At 38.6% G+C, this 19,719-nt stretch overlaps 1 protein-coding gene across 4 annotated transcripts in view; it reads right to left on the bottom strand.

Annotated features, from left to right (window-relative positions):
* Positions 1 to 222: 222 nt before the first annotated feature.
* Positions 223 to 19,719, bottom strand: part of SCFD1 (sec1 family domain containing 1) — a 93,594-nt gene continuing 74,097 nt past the window's right edge. For 3 of the 4 annotated variants that reach the window (XM_036450866.2, XM_036450888.2, XM_045585191.1), the window contains 6 exons: positions 18,369 to 18,422; positions 14,352 to 14,404; positions 11,949 to 11,982; positions 9,750 to 9,815; positions 5,456 to 5,524; positions 223 to 453 (listed from right to left, as the gene is read on the bottom strand). In XM_036450866.2, the coding sequence (XP_036306759.1) occupies positions 430 to 453; positions 5,456 to 5,524; positions 9,750 to 9,815; positions 11,949 to 11,982; positions 14,352 to 14,404; positions 18,369 to 18,422 (300 nt within the window). In that variant the 3' untranslated portion in view covers positions 223 to 429. Of the gene's footprint in view, positions 454 to 5,455; positions 5,525 to 9,749; positions 9,816 to 11,948; positions 11,983 to 13,224; positions 13,434 to 14,351; positions 14,405 to 18,368; positions 18,423 to 19,719 lie in introns of those variants that run through there. The other variant, XM_036450875.2, reaches the window with a different exon arrangement.

The raw sequence follows: 19,719 nt of genomic DNA, 5'->3' as shown, positions 1-19,719 counted from the left end.
ATGGGAAACCAAAAACCACAAGACAGTGATTTCATAATAAAAATGCATACAAGTAGGAGAGTCATGAACCAATAAAGTAACATTTGTAAATTATATTCTTAAACTTCTCTAGTTTCAATAACGTATTTGTTATTATAGCAATATTTCAACATTATATTCAGACAGAGGTTTCTTTCCTTCCAAGCACTTTCTCATTTGGGAAACATAACAGGAGAGATAATGTACAATGTTAAAAATTTATTTCTGAAATGCTTTATTCTTTTAATCAGTATACATATATTAAGTATAGAATTTCCTTAAAAATTAACAAATAATTTTAAGTTTCACTGTTAGGACACTTATAGAGGGAAGAAAACATCTGGCCCTTTCGACTTTTCTTTTTACATTTGTCCAAGTCCAAGTAGAGTCTCATATTAGGGTTCTTCTGTGCTATTTCTGTCCAAGTTGTGACAGCTACAACATAAATACAGCTTTTTATTAATCACAAAAGATACATGCATTCAAATATTTTAAACACCTTAAAATGCACATTTGCATTTATTGCATTTCTAGAATAATAATACATTTTCAGCACTAACTCAAACGTTTAAGATTTGTAGATATTTTAAAACTAAATAGCAATAAACACTGTCATGGCAAAAAATGTGGAAAACATAGGTGCAAATTCAACCAATGAAACTTATAAACCCTGAGAATAAAATTAATACTTAACATGAAAATGCAAAGAAAAAATGTCATGTGGGATTTCACTGCTGACAGAATACTTCTCTACTTTAAACTGACCGGAGGGGACAGCACTGGCCGAGTCCCTGCTCCAGCGGCTCTCAGCCTCTGGGAGGGCACAGCTGGTGCCACACTGGAAGCTAAATTCTGACAGAAAAACTGCCGTCGTTCTGGCCTGAAGGACTAGAGGAGTGTGGGGCAATGAAAGTCATTGGGAAGTGAGGGAGAAATCCTGGAAAGGCAAAAGTCAGTGTGATGCGGTCCTAAACTCTGTGCTAGACTTTTCCTAAGTCTATGGTAACACCCTGAACCACTTGTGAATGAGAGAGTAAGAACTGTCCCAGAGACAGAGTTTGAAATCTGAGTCTAACCAAGGTAATCACCTGCTAACACCACAAGTCAACACTCTTTAGAGAAATAGAATTCAGTTAAAAAACAACAACAAACAATATTAAAGATACAATCTAAAATTAAGTCAATATATGAAGAAACAGGAAAATATGATCCATTCTCTAGGAGTAAAGACAATGGAGACTGACAGCAAGATAATCCAGGTTTTAAAAGCAGCTACGACAACTTTCCTCAATAAAATTATGAAAAATATGCTAACAATGATAAAAAGTAAAAATTCTAGAACTGGTAAATATAATATTATTCAACAGTAGAATGGGATAATATTAATACGGTAAACAGACTTAGTGAAGCTGAGGACGGAGAAACTTAAAACTGTACACTCTAATGAACAGAGTTCTCAGGGATCTGTGAAACAATATAAAAAGTTGAACATATATGTAGATGGAGCCCCAAAAGGAGAGGAGAAAGAGAATTGGGTATAAAAATATTTGAAGAAATAAAAGCTGAAAATCCCTTAATTTTGTGATTGTATAAATATATAGGCTTTAAAAAATTCAGTGATCCTGAAATATAACAGACAAAAAACATAACTAAATTGCTGAAAACCAAAGATAATAAAAAAAATATTAAAATCCAGAGAAAAATTATATATTACATATAAAGTTATATCCATCTGAATTCCTGCTGACTTCCCATCAGAAGCAATGGAAGACAGAAGATTATGGAATGATCTTTAAAGCATTGAAAAACTGTCAATTCAGAATTCTATATCCAACAATAATTTAATTGAAGGTGAGATAAAGACATTTTCATATAAAAGAAAATTAAGAGAATTCACTGCCAGCATTCCTGAGCTACAGTGAATACTAGAAAAAGTGCCTGAGCTACAGTGAGTGATAGAAAAAGTTTTTCAGTCAACAGATAAAAATTAGAATTATTCTAAGGGATGAAGAGCACTGGAAATCATATCTGTGTAAATGCGAAAGACTTCTTTATATCTGAAGTACAAATGGGAACACTGTCCATTATGCAATGTTAGTAATATGCATATATACAAATGATATGACAATCACAGAATATTGAGGAAATAAGTCTATATGATTGCAAGATTTCTGCATTTAATGCAAATGGCACAATATTTAATCTATGAACAGTGAAAGATGTGTGTGTACATATGATGATCTCCACAGAAACCACTAAATAATGTGGAGATATAGCTAAAAAAAAATCTGTGGGTGAATTAAAATAGAATTCAGTAAAAGCAACAGGCAGACTGTCAAATTACAGTGGGAGGGGAGGAAGATCTGGGGGAGATAATAGATCAACCGAAGGACTTGTGTACATGCATATAAGTACAACCAATGGACAAAAAACTCTGGGGAGGGAGGGTATGTATGGGAGGAAGGGAGGGGGCAAAAAAAAAATCAATAAAATATATTTAAAAAAAAATAGACTAAAAAGTGTTCGAATAATTCAAAGTAAGGCAGGGAAGGAAGAACAGATGAACACCAAACAGAAGACTAGTAGAAAGCAAACAGTATGGTAGCCTAAATCCAATGATATAAATAATTAATTAGATAGCAACAGACTCCAATTAAAAGACAGAGATTACTGCCCAGCTGGTGTGGCTCAGGGTTTGAAGTCATGGTTCACTTCCCAGTCAGAGCACATACCCAGGTTGCAGGCTCGATCCCCAGTAGGGGATGTAGAGGAGGCAGCCAACCAATGATTCTTTCTCATCATTGCTGTTTCTTTCTCTGTCTCCCCTCCTTTCTGAAATCAATAAAAAATTATTTTAAAAAATATTTATTAAAAAAAAGGCAGATTGTCAAAATGGTTGTAAAAAACCCAAAAGATCCAACTATATGCTACCTATAAGATATGTAAGTTGAAAGTAAACAGATGGAAAAGTTGTAATATGTAAGCTATAAGTGTGAGAAAGCTAGAGTGGCTATGTTAATACCAGATAAAGTAGACTTCAAGACAAAGTACGTATTATCAGATGTGTAGAAGAATCATATATAATAAAAGAGTAATATGCAAATTGACCATCACTCCAACACACAAGATGGCTGCCCCCATGTGGACACAAGATGGCCACAACAAGATGGTCAGCAGGGGAGGGCAGTTGGGGGCGATCAAGCCTGAAGGAGAAGGCAGTTAGGGGTGACCAGGCCAGCAGAGGAGGGGAGTTGGGGTGACTGGGCCTTCAAGGAAGGGTAGTTGGGGGCAATTGGGCCAGCAGGGGAGGGCAGTTAGGGGCAATTGGGCTGGCTGGCAGAGGAGTGGTTAGGGGGTGATCAGGCTGGCAGGCAGAAGTGGTTAGGGGCAATCAGGAAGGCAGGCAGGCAAGTAGTTGAGAGCCATCAGTCCTGGATTGTGAGAAGGAGTCAGACATCCCTCAAGGGGTCCCAGATTGGAGAGGGTGCAGGCTTGGCTGAATTTCATGCACCGGGCCTCTTGTATTACATAATAACAAAAGGGGCTATTAGGGAATACAACAATCATATATGTGTGCTTACTAATAACAGAGCTAAAAGTGTACAAAGCAGAAATTGAAAGAGATAATTCTATATAGTTGATTTTAATGTCTTTTCATACCTAATAAAAATATACCAAAAAAAAAAAAAATGACACAATCTAAGTAATGCCTTCAACTATCTTGACCAAGTTGCTATTTATAGATCCCTTCCCTCAATTTCTGCATAATGCATGTCCTAATTAAGTGCATATGAAGTGCCTAGCAAAATAGACCATATGTTGGGCCATAAAAAGAATTTATGTTCTCTAACCACAAGGGTATGAAATTAGAATTCAATAAGAATAATATATCTAGAAACCCTACAAACACTTGAAAACAATAGATCTCTACATAATATATGGGCTAAAGAATAATCCACCTGGTAAATTAAAAATATTTCAAACAATGATTATGAAGATATATCAACATTTGTGGAGCACAGCTAAAGCAGTGTTTGGCAAGTTTCAATTTTATAGTTTTTTTTTAAATGCTTATTTTAGAAAAGAAAAACTAAAGTTGTTAACTTAATATTCCAACTTCAGAAAAGGATAAAGTAAACTCAAAGTAATCAAAATAAAATGATAAAAGCCTTGAAATCAATGACTAGAAAACAGAAAATTAGCACAAAGAACATCTTGTTCATTAGAAAATATTAACAAATTTGAGGATTCTCTAGTTAACCTAATCAAACAAAAAGATTGTTTACATGATGTTCTAGAATAGGCAAAACTAATCAGCAATAGAAAAACATTAATACAGTGTTGTTGGGCAGGGGTTAACGAGGGGCTAGAATTGCCTGGGAATGGCCATAAAGAAACTTTGTGGTGAGATGATTTTGTATCTTGTTGGGGGTTTGGGTTACTCAGGTGAACGTATCTGACACAACTCAGGGATGTACAATTAAGATCTGTGTATTTCATTGCTGTAAATTTTACCTCCCAAGGCTTAAAAACAACACCCTAAGCAAACAATGAACTCTAAGTAATAGTATGATGTGTTAAGAGGGAAGTATATTGATATCTATAATTTACTTTAAAATTAATACAGTAAGTTGGGATGATGAATGAAAATGGATAGGTGGGTAGGTATCTTAGGAAGTACAGTAAAATGTTAATGGGGAATGTACAGGTGCTCACTGCAAATTCTCCAACTTTTCTGTATTTAAAATTCTCATAATACCATTGGGCCACTATATTGAGGTTAAAAATATAAGAACTACATAATGGGGTAAGAAAGTTGTGCTAGAAAAGGAATAGCTACTAAAAATGAGTAAAGAATATAGTCACTTTTGTGGCAGTCATGGCAAAGGTGAGTGAACATGACTGGTCAGTCTACTGAGCAATTCAGGTAGTTCAAGCTTACGAAAGCCATAAAGTTAATATATTACTGAGAACACTGGAGGAACAATACTATAACGTACAGACCTGGTGCACCTCAGTTACTGCTGTCATTAACTTTCATAGTGAATGTAATTCCACTGTTATCACCTGAGCACATTTGGTAGTAACAGCCCAAGAAAGTTACTTTATTTCTTAGCCTAATTTGTGATATGCTTTGCAAAATCAGAAATGTAGACAGTATCTAAGGAAATGTTGAATTAAAATTTTCCTAACTAAGTATATTACTTGAATTTAAAATTTTCTGAATTTATCTTTTTACAGATTTGGGATACTGAAAATAATTTACTTATCAGACAGTTTTTTGTATAGTTGTCCATGTTAAAACCTTACATTTTATTATAGCTCTATGGTTTCAGCTGGTTTGGATGAATATAATTATTCTTTTGTTCTTTTTTGAAAAATACCAACAGCAACTTAGGGTATGTTAACAGAAACAAACTAAAAAGGTAAACTTTACCTGTTTTACGAATTGTGTAGCATTAAAAAGTTCACTGCAGCCATATAGAATGTGTTTGCCTGGTTTCCCCTGTAAAAATCAGAATCAAGTAAGTAACAAGTATTCTCAAGAAGAGGGACTAAAGCTAATAAATCTTTTTGTTATTCTTAAAGATTTTTTTTTTTTTTTTGCGGGGAGGGTGTTGGATTTTAACCCAAAATTGCATAGAAAAAGTGGTGAAGTGGCATAGTATTTTTTAAAATATGTTAACAGAAGGGATTTGATAACTGCCACATTTCATAACTATCTATAAAAACTTAGGCCAACACTCTTGCAATGAAGGATCTGTATTATTTGAAGAAAACATTCTCACTTTTTTATGTGGAAAGTGGGAGATGGTGCAGTTAGCATGGACTGTCATTTTAGTCTCACTTGTGCAATACAGTATTTGCATGTTAATACATCCCATTCCATTTTGTAACAATGAATTTCCATTCCTAATTTTGACAGAAATTTGCAATCCAATTACAGCAGTCAAAACTTTTTTACTAAGAATTTTGGTAAGTTCTTAATGCTAAAATTATTATATGTATTGTGAACTTGAAGGTAAATTCATATTTCTTTTGCAATGTAAAAAGTTTATTCCATAACAAGGCAAATATAATTCGCCATGGAACTAAAGAATTATGGCTTTGCAATCCAAGAGAAGGACATTTCGCTGTGACGTAGAGGCTGAATAAATCTCATACAGCTGGCCATCTCTGAGAACAAAACAATAGTTACACCTCACTCAATTTTTTTCAGAATGAGATGGTAGGTGCAACAATTACACAGGGTTATAAAATTTTGATTTTGAGGCTTCACAAGATATACTTGCATGAGACATTAATAGAGGTAGAGATCATAGCATATAAAGATAAAGCAGCCCAGTGTGGCTCAGTGGTTGAGCGTAGACCTATGAACCAGGAGGTCACAGTTCGATTCCCTGTCAGGGTATGGGCGTAGGAGACAGCCAATCAGTGATTCTCTCTCATTACTGATGTTTCTATCTTCCTTTTCCTCTCCCTCTCTGAAATCAATATATCCTGTCTAATAAATGAGTACCGTATTTTCCGGCGTATAAGACGAGTTTTGAAACGAAAAAAAAAAAGCCTGCTCAGATTGGCCAGAGTCAGAGAGGCGGTCTATTAAAAAAAGAACTGGTGTTGCCTCGGAAGTGGGGAGTAATCTTATACAGCGAATATAGGCCTAAACCTATGTTTTAACTGTAAAATTAGGGGGGTCGTCTTATATGCCGGAAAATACGTAATATGCAAATTGACCATCACTCCAACACACAAGATGGCTGCCCCATGTGGTCAAAGATGGCTGCCCCCATGTAGACACAAGATGGCCCCCACAAGATGGCCAGCAGGGGAGGGCAGTTGGGAGGGAACAGGCTTATGAGGGAGGGCAGTTGTGGGCGATCAGGATAGCAGGGTAGGGAAGCTGGGGGCGATCAAGCCTGTAGGGGAGGGCAGTTAGGGGCAAACATGCTGGCAGGGGAGCAGTTAGGCATCAATCAGGCTGGCAGGGGAGTGGTTAGGGGGTGATCAAGCTGGCAGGCAGAAGCGGTTAGGGGCAATCAGGAAGACAGGCAGGTGAGCAGTTGGGAGCCAGCAGTCCTGGATTTTGAGAGGGATTCCAGATTGGAGAAGGTGCAGGCTGGACTGAAGGACACCACCCCCTCAATGCATGAATTTCGTGCACCAGACCTCTAGTACATACACACACACACACACACACACACACACACACACACACACACGATAAAGAAGGCACAGGGAAACATTACAGAGGTCCTAACTTTTAGGCACAGCTCCTAGGATTCCATCTCAGTAGCATAATTCATTTTTAATTGTGAATCACCAAGATACAGTGAAAATTGCTTGGTCTCAGAGGAGCTCAAGGAGGGGTCTTTTATACCTCTCTGACCACATAGCCAAAATCATGAGCAGGTTCAATAGCAGAAACAAGAATATATGACAGAAACCAGGTGCCAACCATTAATCTTTACATTTTCTGTTAAACAGTGCTGGTCTACCCTGTATACTAGCACAAGACCAAATAAATCACTAGTTAGTACAGTTTATTGAGGATTGGCCAAGTTTCCTTATCCATTCACCCATTGATGGCACTTAGGTCTGTGGCAACCCTGTGTTTATTCTTGGGAACACTTAGAACCAGTCCTGTGGTTGACCTTTGGTCAAACCTGAATGAAATAGACCACATGTGTCAAACACAAGGCCCGCGGGCCAAATCCGTCCCGCCAGGCCTTGCAATGTGGCCCGCACCGCACTCCGCTGCGTTTCCATCACAATGACAGTTTATGACTGTTCAGTAAACCATTCGGCCCGTGATTTAGGCTGGATTTTAGATTTTGGCCCCTTCTCTGATTGAGTTCGACACCCCTAAAATAGACCATCTTGTGATTAATACAGTCCTAAGGGTCATGGATAGACCAGGAGACAATTAGCACTAGCTTGTCACCACTGTTTATAAAAAGTATCAGTTGGCACCTGGTTTATGTTATGTGCTCTTGGTTCCCATTTTTTGATTCTGGCTCTATGGCCACAGAGGTATAAAAGATCCCTCCTTGTACAAGATGATGCCCCTGAGACCAGAGGATCTTCCACAGATCTTGGGGATTTACACTGTGAAGATGAAATATATCCTGTGCAAGTGACATAGCAGTTGTGCTGGAGTTTGAAGATTTATGGCATCGGCATATTTTTCCCCCCTCCTGTTGTACCAAAATCTCTATCTTTATTAAAACCTTACATAACATAAGACATAAGGAATGATCATTCTTTAATGTTAAGTAAATAAATGAAGATTCCAAGATGTCTTTCTAACAATCACTAATTCCATCACCCCTGCATTTATTAATATATTTAGCTTTTCAAATCACACCCTTTCCTCCATATTCTCCTGCTTAGTTGTCCATCACTCCCGGCTGCTGTCAGCTCTGAGGAGAACTCCACTGCTAATTTGCTACCTTTAAAGCTCTTGTATGCTGAAAAAGCAGCATTCTAAATTTGTGAGAAGTATGTTGCTGACTGAAGTCAATGGGATGGGAGAAAAGTGCTTATGATTCAGGTAAATGTGTTTGATAAATCATTTCACCATGGGAGACTCTTTGGGAGAGGGGTTACTTGAAGTCTCTAAACATGTAAAGTCAAACTAAGATAGGTAGCTGTAAAATACACTACATCAAAAAGATGAAATATTTTCCACCTCAAGTACAATTTTAGTCTAGAAATGAATGTGATAGAATAAAAAAATCCTATGTAAGTGGTTTATGTAAGAATCAGGAGAGCCCTCAAGATAGAGGATGTCAGCATTCGAAAGACAGAACAACTCTTATAAACTTCCTATATAATAAAAGCCTAGGTGGCATCGTGTGACACTGCAATGTCACAAGATGGCTGGCAGGGGAGGGCAGTTGTGGGAGATCGAGCTGGCAGGGGAGGGCAGTTGTGGGAGATCGAGCTGGCAGGGGAGGGAAGTTGGGGACAATTGGGCTGGCAGGGGAACGGTTAGGGACAATCAGGCGGGCAGGCAGGCAGGCGGTTAGGAGCCAGTAGTCCCAGATTGTGAGGAGGATGTCTGACTGCCGGTTTAGGCCCAATTACTGTGGGATCGGGCCTAAACTGGCAGTCGGACATGCCCTGAGGTGTTCCATATTGAAGAGGGTGCAGGCTGGACTGAGGGACAAACTTCTTTGTGCACAAATTTTATGTACCAGGCCTCTAGTTAAATGATCCTAGGTAATAAAGAAGGGATATGCAAATTTGCCGTCACATCATCATAAAGCTGGCAGCGCCCACAGCCACAAGACGGCTGCTCCCAGTCCCCTCAGCTCAGCTGGAGTCTCCCAGTCCTTTCAGCCGAGCCAGCCTGGGGGGGGGGGGGGGGGGGGAAACAGACAGACACATGGTCTGCCCTCAGCCCCCCAGCCGCCCAGGGCTGGCCCAAGGTGCAGGCAAGCTTCAGATGTCAACTGCCCAGCCACCCAGGGCAGGCCAGAGGCGCAGGCAAGCCTCGGATGGCGGCTTCCCAGCTGCCCGGGGCCATCTGAGGCTTGCACTGCCGGCAGTGGCAGCAGCAGAGGTGTGATGGGGGCGTTGCCTTCCCCTGATCGCCAGGTTGCCTCCTGCCCCTGAGTGCTCCCAGACTGTGAGAGGGGGCAGGCTGGGCTGAGAGACCCCTCCTCCAGTGCATAAATTTTCATGCCTTGGGCCTCTGGTAAAAGAATAAAAAAGTCAACATGTACCTTTATGTAGTCAATAAGATTTTGATATTCAATGTAGTTGCCTCCTCCAACCACAAAAACAATTGCCTAAAAATGCAAACAGAAAAATAAGTAAGTTAAAAGAAATAGTTAAAATACTATTTTAAAACAGTATTTTAAGTTTACAAGCAGAAAGTTTTTAAGTGGGAACATACTCTACAACACAGATAAAAGAAAAACTAGCTAGCAAAGGTCATATCCTGCATGCCTGATGTTACTTATAAAGAAATTTGTTTCTAAAAAGTTTACACATTTATAAATTTCTAATGTCTATTAAGAAGTAAATGAGACAGATTTTCAGAAACAATTCAGAGGAAAATAAACCTCATTCTTCACATAAGCAATAGCAAGGAAATCCAAAGGGCCTTCTCCAAAGGCATTTTTGAATTTTAGGTTATTTACTATAGGTAGAAAGAACAAAACTTAGCAATTATATAATTCCCAATATACAGGATGGGGCAATATACAGGGTGGGGTAAAAGGTTCACAGCTGTCCATATAAAAAACAATGCAATAACTAATTAATAATAACACAATAATAAACTGTTTCTGTGTACTTACAACTGTAAACCCATTTTTGCCCAACCCCGTATGTCCTTTATTGTATTTTTACCAAGAATCTTCTTTGTATTTCAAATGCAAGCATAGTCACAAAAGTTTAGAATCTAATTTTAGAAGTTCCAAACATATAAAACTTCCTTAAAGACTTCTTTTTCTGAGAATTACTTAATTTCATGTCAGGTATTTTAAGCTTAAATGATTCTCAGTGTTTAAAGCAGCTTTATAAATCAGAAAAATATAGTTGCTAAGAATATATTTTTTTAAAGAATCTTGGGTGCACAGAATTGGATTTATCAAGACTGCCATATTTATATATATAATGAGCCAGGATCCATAATGTCCAAAACGACCAAAGGGATGGCTGAAAGCCAGGCTGTGCTCACAGCTGGCTCTGGCGGGCGGGGCCTGGCAAGTGGGCTGAAATACTGACCTCTCTGATTAGGCCCAGAGACACTGACTGGCATAGAAACTGACCAATCAGAACCAAATCTGGGTTGAACTGTAAGGAGCCAATGGCTGCCTATGAGGCGGAGCTTTTGATGCCAACTGGCCTAGAAACCAACCAATCAGAACCAAATCTGAGTGAATTGCCAGGAGCCAATGGCTGCCTAGGAGGCGAAGTTTTTGATACTGACTGGCATAGAAACTGACCAATCAGAACCAAACCTGGGTGAACTGTAAGGAGCCAATGGCTGCCTAAGAGGCGGAGCTTTTGATGATGACTGGGATAGAAACATACCAATCAGGAACTAATCTGGGTGAACTGCGAAGGCAGAACCTAAGTTGCGGGCTAAGGAGGGGTTTTAAGGGCAACAGCTCTTTGGTGTAAGGTGTAAGGAAGTGGTTCAATTTTTTAATGACCGGTTTGGCAGCACAGTGCATATGGCTGACTATCAGTCCAGGTATAGGGATTATGTATTTTTTTTGTCTGCCAAGAGCATCTCTTCCTGCTGAAAAAGGCTCCCCCTGCCCCAACCATTAAAGTAATCCTATCCTAGATAATTTATTCATACTAATAAAAGGGTAATATGCTAATTAGACTGGGTTGACTTGCCACCTTTTGGATTTCTGACTTCCTTCCAGACAAAGCCATGGTGGTGGGGGCTGAGGCAGAGGCAGTTAGGGATGATGGGGCCGGCAGTGGAGGGCAGTTGGGAGTGAGATCAGAATGGCAGGGGGTTAAGGGGCAATCAGGCCAGCGGGGGAGAGCAGTTAAGGGCAAAAGCAGGCCAGCAGAGGAGGGCAGTTGGGGGCAATCAGGCTGGCAGGGAAGGGCCGTAAGGGGTGATCAGGCAGGCAGAGGCAGTTATGGGTGATCAGGCTGGCAGGGGAGAGCAGTTAGGGGCAAGACCAGGCCAGCAGAGGAGGGCAGTTAGGGGCGATCAGGCAGGCAGGTGAGCGGTTAGGAGCCAGTGGTCCAAGATTGTGAGAGGGATGTCTCCAATTGGAGAGGGGCAGGTAGTGCTAAGGGAACCCCTTTCCCCCAGTGCATGAATTTTGTGCACTGGGCCACTAGTAGGCACCATAATAAATCATGTTTAGGATAAAGATGTTCTTGACTGCTTGGTCATCTTTTCATCTTTCCTTTTCAGGGACAGATTATTTTTAAATGAGACGTACCTCTTGGAATGGACTTTTGTTCCTCGGAACTGAGCTGTAACAAAGAAAAACCATACTGAAAATTTCACCCACGGCTTTTCTGATGGAGAAAAATAGGCATGGGACACACACACACACACACACACACACACAATTAGATATATATTTACAATTCTTCCTCTTTCACTGTCTTGGAGGGTGGGTCCTTTAGTTTTGTGTAGCCTGGTAATGAATTGGGATGCAGAGGAAGAATACAGAAGAGGTACATGTCTCAGTGTCTAAAAGGAAATGGGGCAACCTTTGGACCTTAAAATAAAATTATAGGAGAAGACTGAGCAGCAGCTCCCATAAGGAGTGGAAATCTGGGTTTAAGATGAGTTGATAAAGTATATATTTTAGTGATAAATTATATAAAATTTTTACCATATTCAACATAATATTACAGTGTGGATATCTACATTTGTAAAAAAATCATGTAAACAGAAGGATAACAATTTAGGAAAGAAAAAGGGAAGGGAGTAGGGATTTGCATTTTACTATAGCATTAGTATTAGTATTATATACAAATTACATATTTATTTATACTAGTATATTTATAATATAGTTTAAAAATACTTCCTTAGTGTCCAAGAGATCTTTTTATAAAGACGTTTTCAAAGCTCTTGTGAATCAGATGTATATTTGTGTTGGGCACTAAAATAGGTTGTACAAAGACAACTCAGTTTTTCCTCAGAAACAATTTTTGAAAATCCCAACCAAGAGAGGAGAGCTATTATAACTTCCTTTAGTTATTCAGAGGCTGATTCCACAGTCCTATCATCTTGTAATTTCTTTGGTTTATTGGAATATTCTACAGAGACCAGAGCCCATCTGACTGAAACACCTCCCCAGTATTGAACTTCCTTCTAGAGTGCTTTAAGTTCAAGCGGTTGCCAAGCTTCTGGACCTCGCGGACCACCAGTTGGTGACCACTGATCCTGGGCAATCACTGCTTTAGTTGCTCTGAGTAGAAGTGGAATGAGGAGAGATAAGATTTAAGTAGCTCAGCATTACTAGTTACTAATCACCCAGATCCAGTTGTGATGACAGTTCAGAGAAGAAGAAAAGCCTGAGCTCCCGTTTTATCAATGCCGGTATTCCTCCTCATTATCACACTTAACAGACAAGTCAGATGAAAAGAGCTGCTCAGTAAGTTTCCAAGAAGAAAAATGTTATTTACTTGTTAGTATATGAAAATGCAAGGAAAAAAGCCCAGAGAATATTGAGATAGGAAAATAATTGTAAAACCCACCGTTTTAAAGTGTGCACTCAGTGATTTTTAGTATGTTTACAGAGTTTTAAAACCATTACTAGTGTCTACTTGAGAACTATTTTTATCATCCCCCAAAGAAGCCTTAATACCCATTAGTTGTCACTCTTCATCTCTCTCTTCTATAACTTATCCTTTGTAAATTCCTTCTTGCCAGCTGTAGCTACTATCAGCAGCTTATTTGCAACTTTGTATTTCTGATAAGTTCAAAAATGAGAATAACCTTATAAGTTACCAAAAGTACCAAATCATCAGCTATCTAATGATTAGATTATCTATCCTGACTACCTACAAAGATGTGAAAGCTTGGGGTAAAGCAAAGACAAAAATTCCATTTTTGTCATGATATACAGAAATTCTCTGTAGAATGTTTCATTGTCAAAAAGAAGTATTTACAGCAATCCATAGTGACTTAGATTACATGGACCAGTTAAGTAAAAAGTAAAAACAACGAAACAACTGGTATCTGCCCTGGCCAGTGCTACTCAGTGGTTAGAGCATCAGCCCGAGCACTAAAGAGTCTTGGATTTGACTCCTGGTCAAGGTATGTACTTGGGTCCAGTTTCGATCCCTGGCCCTTATTGGGGCATATACAGGGGGCAACCAATCAATGTGTCTCTCACATTAATGGATGTCTCTCTTTCTCTCCTCTCCCCTTCCACTCTAGGAATCAACGGGAAAAAATATCGAGAATTAACAGCAACAAAACACACCTTCCTCCTTCCCCTCCCAAAAAAGAACCCAACTGGTATCTAACATAAAGACACGTTTTTCATTTGGTCCAATAAAGAGTATTTATTTAAAAACATACATATTATCCAAGATTCCTCCTCTACCCCACAGCTTGTTATACCACATCATTTCACTAAAAACAAAACAAAAAGCATCTAAAGGTACTTTTGTATCGATATGTGTATATCTTGAAAGGAAAAGCACAAAAACATTTTAAGTATAATTACCAGTGATTATCTCTGGGTTTACTTACCAGTTTTCCATGCAGTTTAATTTCTTAATATTAAGCAGTTACTAATTTATAACAAAAATACTGTAATTATGTTACTTCCATTCTTGGCAAGGATGGGGAAACCTATAACAAACACACAAGAGCTGCTTACCTGTCATTGCCTCGAAGCATTTTGGGATCAAAATATCTGAAGTCATCAGTTTCCTATTAAAAAAATAGAATTTTACCATGACTATGGAATTTGTCTTCAGAAAGGTACAGTTTGGCTTAATTTATTTTAATGAACCCATTAGTCTGATAGAATGCGTAACCACCACCACCACCACCATCATTTACCAAGCACCTTCTATGTGTTAAACATTATTCTACTGCTTTCAATAAAATAACTTAATCCTGATAATATCAGTGAGGTAGTAATTATTATCCCTATTTTTCAGGGGAGCAAGCTGGAATACATAGAGTATATAACTTTGCTAAGGTCACATAATTAGCATTTATGTTAACTCCAAGATCTGAGCCCAGGTAATCTAGTTTTAATGCCCACACTCTTTTAAAAAAATATATATATTTTATTGATTTTGTACAGAGAGGAAGGGAGAGAGATAGAGAGTTAGAAACATCGATGAGAGTGAGTCATCGATCAGCTGCCTCTTGCACAACCCCTACTGGGGATATGCCCGAAACCAAGGTACATTCCCTTGACTAGAATTGAACCCGGGACCCTTCAGTCCCAAGCCGACGCTCTATCCATTGAGCCAAACCGGTTTCGGCAAATGCCCACACTCTTAATCATTTTACTATCCTGCTTCTTGAAAATGTATCAGGTTTACAAGTGATGTATTTTTTTTTTTTTTTTAGAATTTTATTAACTTTATATGTCCATGATTTAAAAAATATATATATATTTTTATTGATTTTAGAGAGGAAGGGAGAGGGAGAGAGAGAAACATCAATGATGAGAGAGAACCATTGATTGGTTGCCTCCTGCATGCCCCACCCTGGGGATTGAGCTCACAAACCGGCATGTGCCCTGAACAGGAATCGAATCTGGGACCCTTTAGTCCTCAGGCCCATGCTCCACCCACTGAACCAAACCAGGTAAGGCTATATGAGAATGATTTTATTGAATGTACAGAATACCTAATACAGGTTCACAATCTCTTATTTGAAACATTTGGAGTTATAGGTATATTGAATTTTTAATTAAAAAATGTTTTAGATAACATCATGCATAAACTGTACACGGCTAAACTCCCAGTGGATAGCACCCCATCATCTACCACATTTACATTTCTGCAGCTAAGTATACGAATATCAATATAAAGGAGGATAACTAAAAACTATAGAGCCTCAACTTCAATTAAGGTTAGGTTTGTCACCAAATGAGTTCTATAAAATCATTTAGTTTTCAGAACATTTTGGATTTTAGAAGTGGTGGATAAGGGGTTGTGGACCTCCTCTATATTGGAAACTAGTGTCTCAATATTAAAGGAGTTGGAAAGGACTGCTTTTCTGCTTATGATGTAATCACTAATCTCTGCCTCCCTCTCTCCTTCCATAGCCCAACCAGCCAAAGGAACTCGTTCTTTTCTACAGTATGGATGGCACTATCCAAACCTGACTGATGACAAACTACTAAAGTGCTGCCACTATCAAGTCTTGTACTCTGTAATAATCAATCATAGAACTCTCAGTGAACCAAATACAGTGTCAGATCCATTAATATTCTGATCCAGGAAACCATTACTGGCTAGATTTACAAAGTAATATACAACCTATCTGATATAGCCTTAATCCTTTTCTTTCAGTTTATTCAATTAAGACAAATAGAGAACATAAATTAACAAATATAAGTTATAAGAATGCACCTAGAATGTTTATAGCATTTTAAAGCCATTCAAAACATTTTTACATATTATCTCATTTAATTCTTATTAGGCACTTAAGTGTGTAATGAATATTAGCTATTACCATTATCACTGTCTTTATTCATCATCTCAGCTTCAAGATAGGGATAGTAATAAAATACAATAAACTTCCTCAACGCCTTGTAGATTTGGTATCAGTCTAAAAGTTCACATTTATTTATAGTTTTACTCTTTACTACAGGCCCGGTGCACAAAATTTGTGCGGGATGGGGGGGTGGGAGTGGGGAAGGGTGTGTCCCTCAGCCCAGCCTGAACTCTCTCCAATCTGGAACCCCTTGAGGGATGTCCGACTGCCCGTTTAGGTCCGATCGGATTGGACCTAAACGGGCAGTCGGACATCCCTCTCACAATCCAGGACTGCTGGCTCTCAACTGCTCGCCTGCCTGCCTTCCTGATTGCCTCTAACTGCATCTGCCTGCCAGCCTGATCACCCCCTAACCACTCCCCTGCCAGCCTGATTGATGCCTAACTGCTCCCCTGCCAGCCCAACTGCCCTCCCCTGCAGACCAGAGTCCCACCCAACTGCCCTTCCCTACAGATCTGATTGCACCCAACTTTCCTCCTCTGCTGGCCGGGTCACCCCCAACTGTCCTACCTTGCAGGCCTAATCCTTCCCAATTGTGCTCCGCTGCTGGCCTGATTGCCAACAACTGCCCTCCCTTGCAGACCTGGTCCCTCCCCTGCTGGCCATCTTGTAGTGGCCATCTTATGTTCACATTGGGGCAGGATCTTTGACCACATAGGGGCAGCCCTCTTGTGTGTTGGAATGATGGTCAATTTGCATATTACTCTTTTATTAGATGGGATAGAGGCCTGGTACAAGGGTGGGGGCTGGCTGGTTTGCCCTGAAGGGTGTCCCAGATAAAGGTGGGGATCCTTTTGGATGTAGGGTGGCCTGGGTGAGGGGCCTGTGGTGTTTTGCAGGCCAGCCATGCCCCCCAGCGACCCAAGCGGAGTCCCTGGTATCTGGGATTTATTTATCTTCTACAATTGAAACTTTTTAGCCTTGAGCGGAGGCTTGGGCAGGCCATTGCCAGGGAAACCAAAGCCTCCTGCTCGCTCTATGGATGCCACCATTTTTGTTGGGATTTATTTATTGTCTATAATTTTGTAGCCTTAAGAGGAGTCCATGGCTGGCCAGGGTGTGTAGGAAGCTTGGCTTCCTCCATTGCTGGGGAAACCCAAGCTTCCTGCTCCCTCCGGGGCTGCAGCCACCTTGGCTGGGTTAATTTGCATACTCGCTCCTGATTGACTGGTGAAGTGGCTTGTGGGTGCAACAGAGGTATGGCCAATTTGCATAATACTCTTTTATTAGATAGGAGGATTACTGTTTGGAATATATTCCAGACATTTACTGCCTATAATAAAGTCATATTCACTAAGATCATTGTAAGTATGTATTTCTTGCAGGCTTTTCAAGAGAGCTCCTTCCTCATATATTCTAGGACAGTGGTGGGCAAACTCATTAGTCAACAGAGCCAAATATCAAACAGTACAACAATTGAAATTTCTCTTGAGAGTCAAATTTTTTAAACTTAAACTTCTTCTAACGCCACTTCTTCAAAATAGACTTGCCCAGGCTGTGGTATTTTGGTGGAAGAGCCACACTCAAGGGGCCAAAGAGCCGCATGCGGCTCGCGAAACTGCAGTTTGCCAACCACAGCCCTAAGGCATCCCAGCTAATTTGCATATTAATTATATATATGTGTGTATACACACACACACACACACACACACACATACATAGCTTGAAAACTGATTCTTTAAGTAAATGATAACAATATTTACTCATTTGTCTATTCACTCAACATTTTATCTCTCAATTTACTTTTCAGCCCCAAAGACTTCAGTACCACCTGAACACATATACTTAAAAATTTCACTATACATTCCTTTCCTAATTTTTAGAAAATTAAATTTGTTTAGTTCTCTTTGTTATACCAGCTGATACTTACTATTCTTTTTCATTTATAGAAATGTGCTCCTTAGGATATATTTATATTAAATTATACATGTAGATTATACATTTAATTTGGATGTGGACTGCCAGAATGGTTGTAGTAGCTGAGAAACTAATTCCCATTATCTGTGATAACAACTAAAAAAGAACATGGACTCTTTTCTTCCCCTCATATAGTCTGTTGTACTTAAGGTCACAGCAAATTCATCTTTTATCACCTTCATTTAGTCAGTTTGATATGTTTAAGAATTTTACAAGTATAATGTTACATGCTACTCACAGGGTTTGACTTCATCTCCATGAGATTGTCTAAAATACGAGTAACAGGTAGATTCTGTGGAAGAGATTAGTATTTTCATGAGAAAAGTTCTCTAATATTAAACAACGAAATCATTCTAAAGTTAAGTATACTTACCTTCCAACTGAACACATTCTAAGATTAAGTATTCTGTGAAGTTTTTCATAGACATAAATAGCTTGGCACTACTCAAGTTTCCATAGAAAAACAAACTCTAAACCAAAAGGTCCTTTTAATGTTTAGATGTATCTAGATTTTACATGTTTGGGCTTCTTTACTTTGTTAGATGTCTGCTTTTTAACATTAGTAATGGAAAGCTTTTGTTTTGATCACATAAGATTCCTATTGTGTGTGTTTTTTCTTTCATTTCCTCTTTGAAAATTGTTTCTTTAAAAACAGAGTAACTTAAACTTTGTGAAGATGTATGAGATTAAATGACCTACCAGAGTTCTTTAATTTCTACTGTATATTCTTCTATGCCAAAAGATACTTGTGCTCTTTAAAAAATGGGGAAATGAATATATACAAACTTTACTGACCATTTTTATTTTGCCTGGGATAAATTCCAAATTTTCAATGACATTCTGCAATGTCTTCTTATGGAACAAACTGCACCTTGAATATGAAATGTTGTTGGCAGAAGATTGCCTTTTGACATGCCTTTGGGATAAGTAATACTATTGTTACATTTCAGTCTGATGATTTTTATCATTATTTTGAAAATAACACATGGAATATAGAAAATTTACTATGTGATTATTATGCCTATTCAAAGTGCATTCCTACTGGGATGGTATTCTGTCTACTTTGAACTGATATTTCCTTTGTGAGCTGTACAGGAAGTTCTGGAAAAAAGTTTTGAATCTTAGAGACTTCACATAACAAAGGCAACATTAAGTCTGATTATTTAAATATCTGTATATAACACATTACTATTTTGCAAGTAGTTTTACTTTCCTTAGGCAATAAAACATTTTTGAGTTACTAAAATGGACCATCACTAAGGAAAATACTGCCTTGAGCAAACAGAAAAATATGCATTTTTTTTCTTTTACTTACTCTGGATGGCAAGTAAAAGCCTTTTAAAATTAAAAGCTATTTCATTATCTGATATTTGTTGGCCAGGAACTTTTTAATATAAACACAGCACTGAATGCTCAAGCTGACTAAATGTGCTTCCTGAATTCTATTATTTAGGATTAAAGAAAAAAAAAAGTAATACAAAAATGTTCTTTTAAGTTTGTTTCAAGTAAAATTGAGTTTGTTCATGAAAGAAAAAGTCTAAGCCATTACTTTCTCTAAGCAATAATGGTACAAATTTAAATCTATAAAA

This window comes from Pipistrellus kuhlii, unplaced genomic scaffold (genome assembly GCF_014108245.1).
Source record: "Pipistrellus kuhlii isolate mPipKuh1 unplaced genomic scaffold, mPipKuh1.p scaffold_m20_p_1, whole genome shotgun sequence".
Classification (NCBI taxonomy): domain Eukaryota; kingdom Metazoa; phylum Chordata; class Mammalia; order Chiroptera; family Vespertilionidae; genus Pipistrellus; species Pipistrellus kuhlii.
The sequence above is the reverse complement of the archived record's forward strand: the minus strand, read 5'-3'. Positions and strand labels throughout refer to the sequence as shown.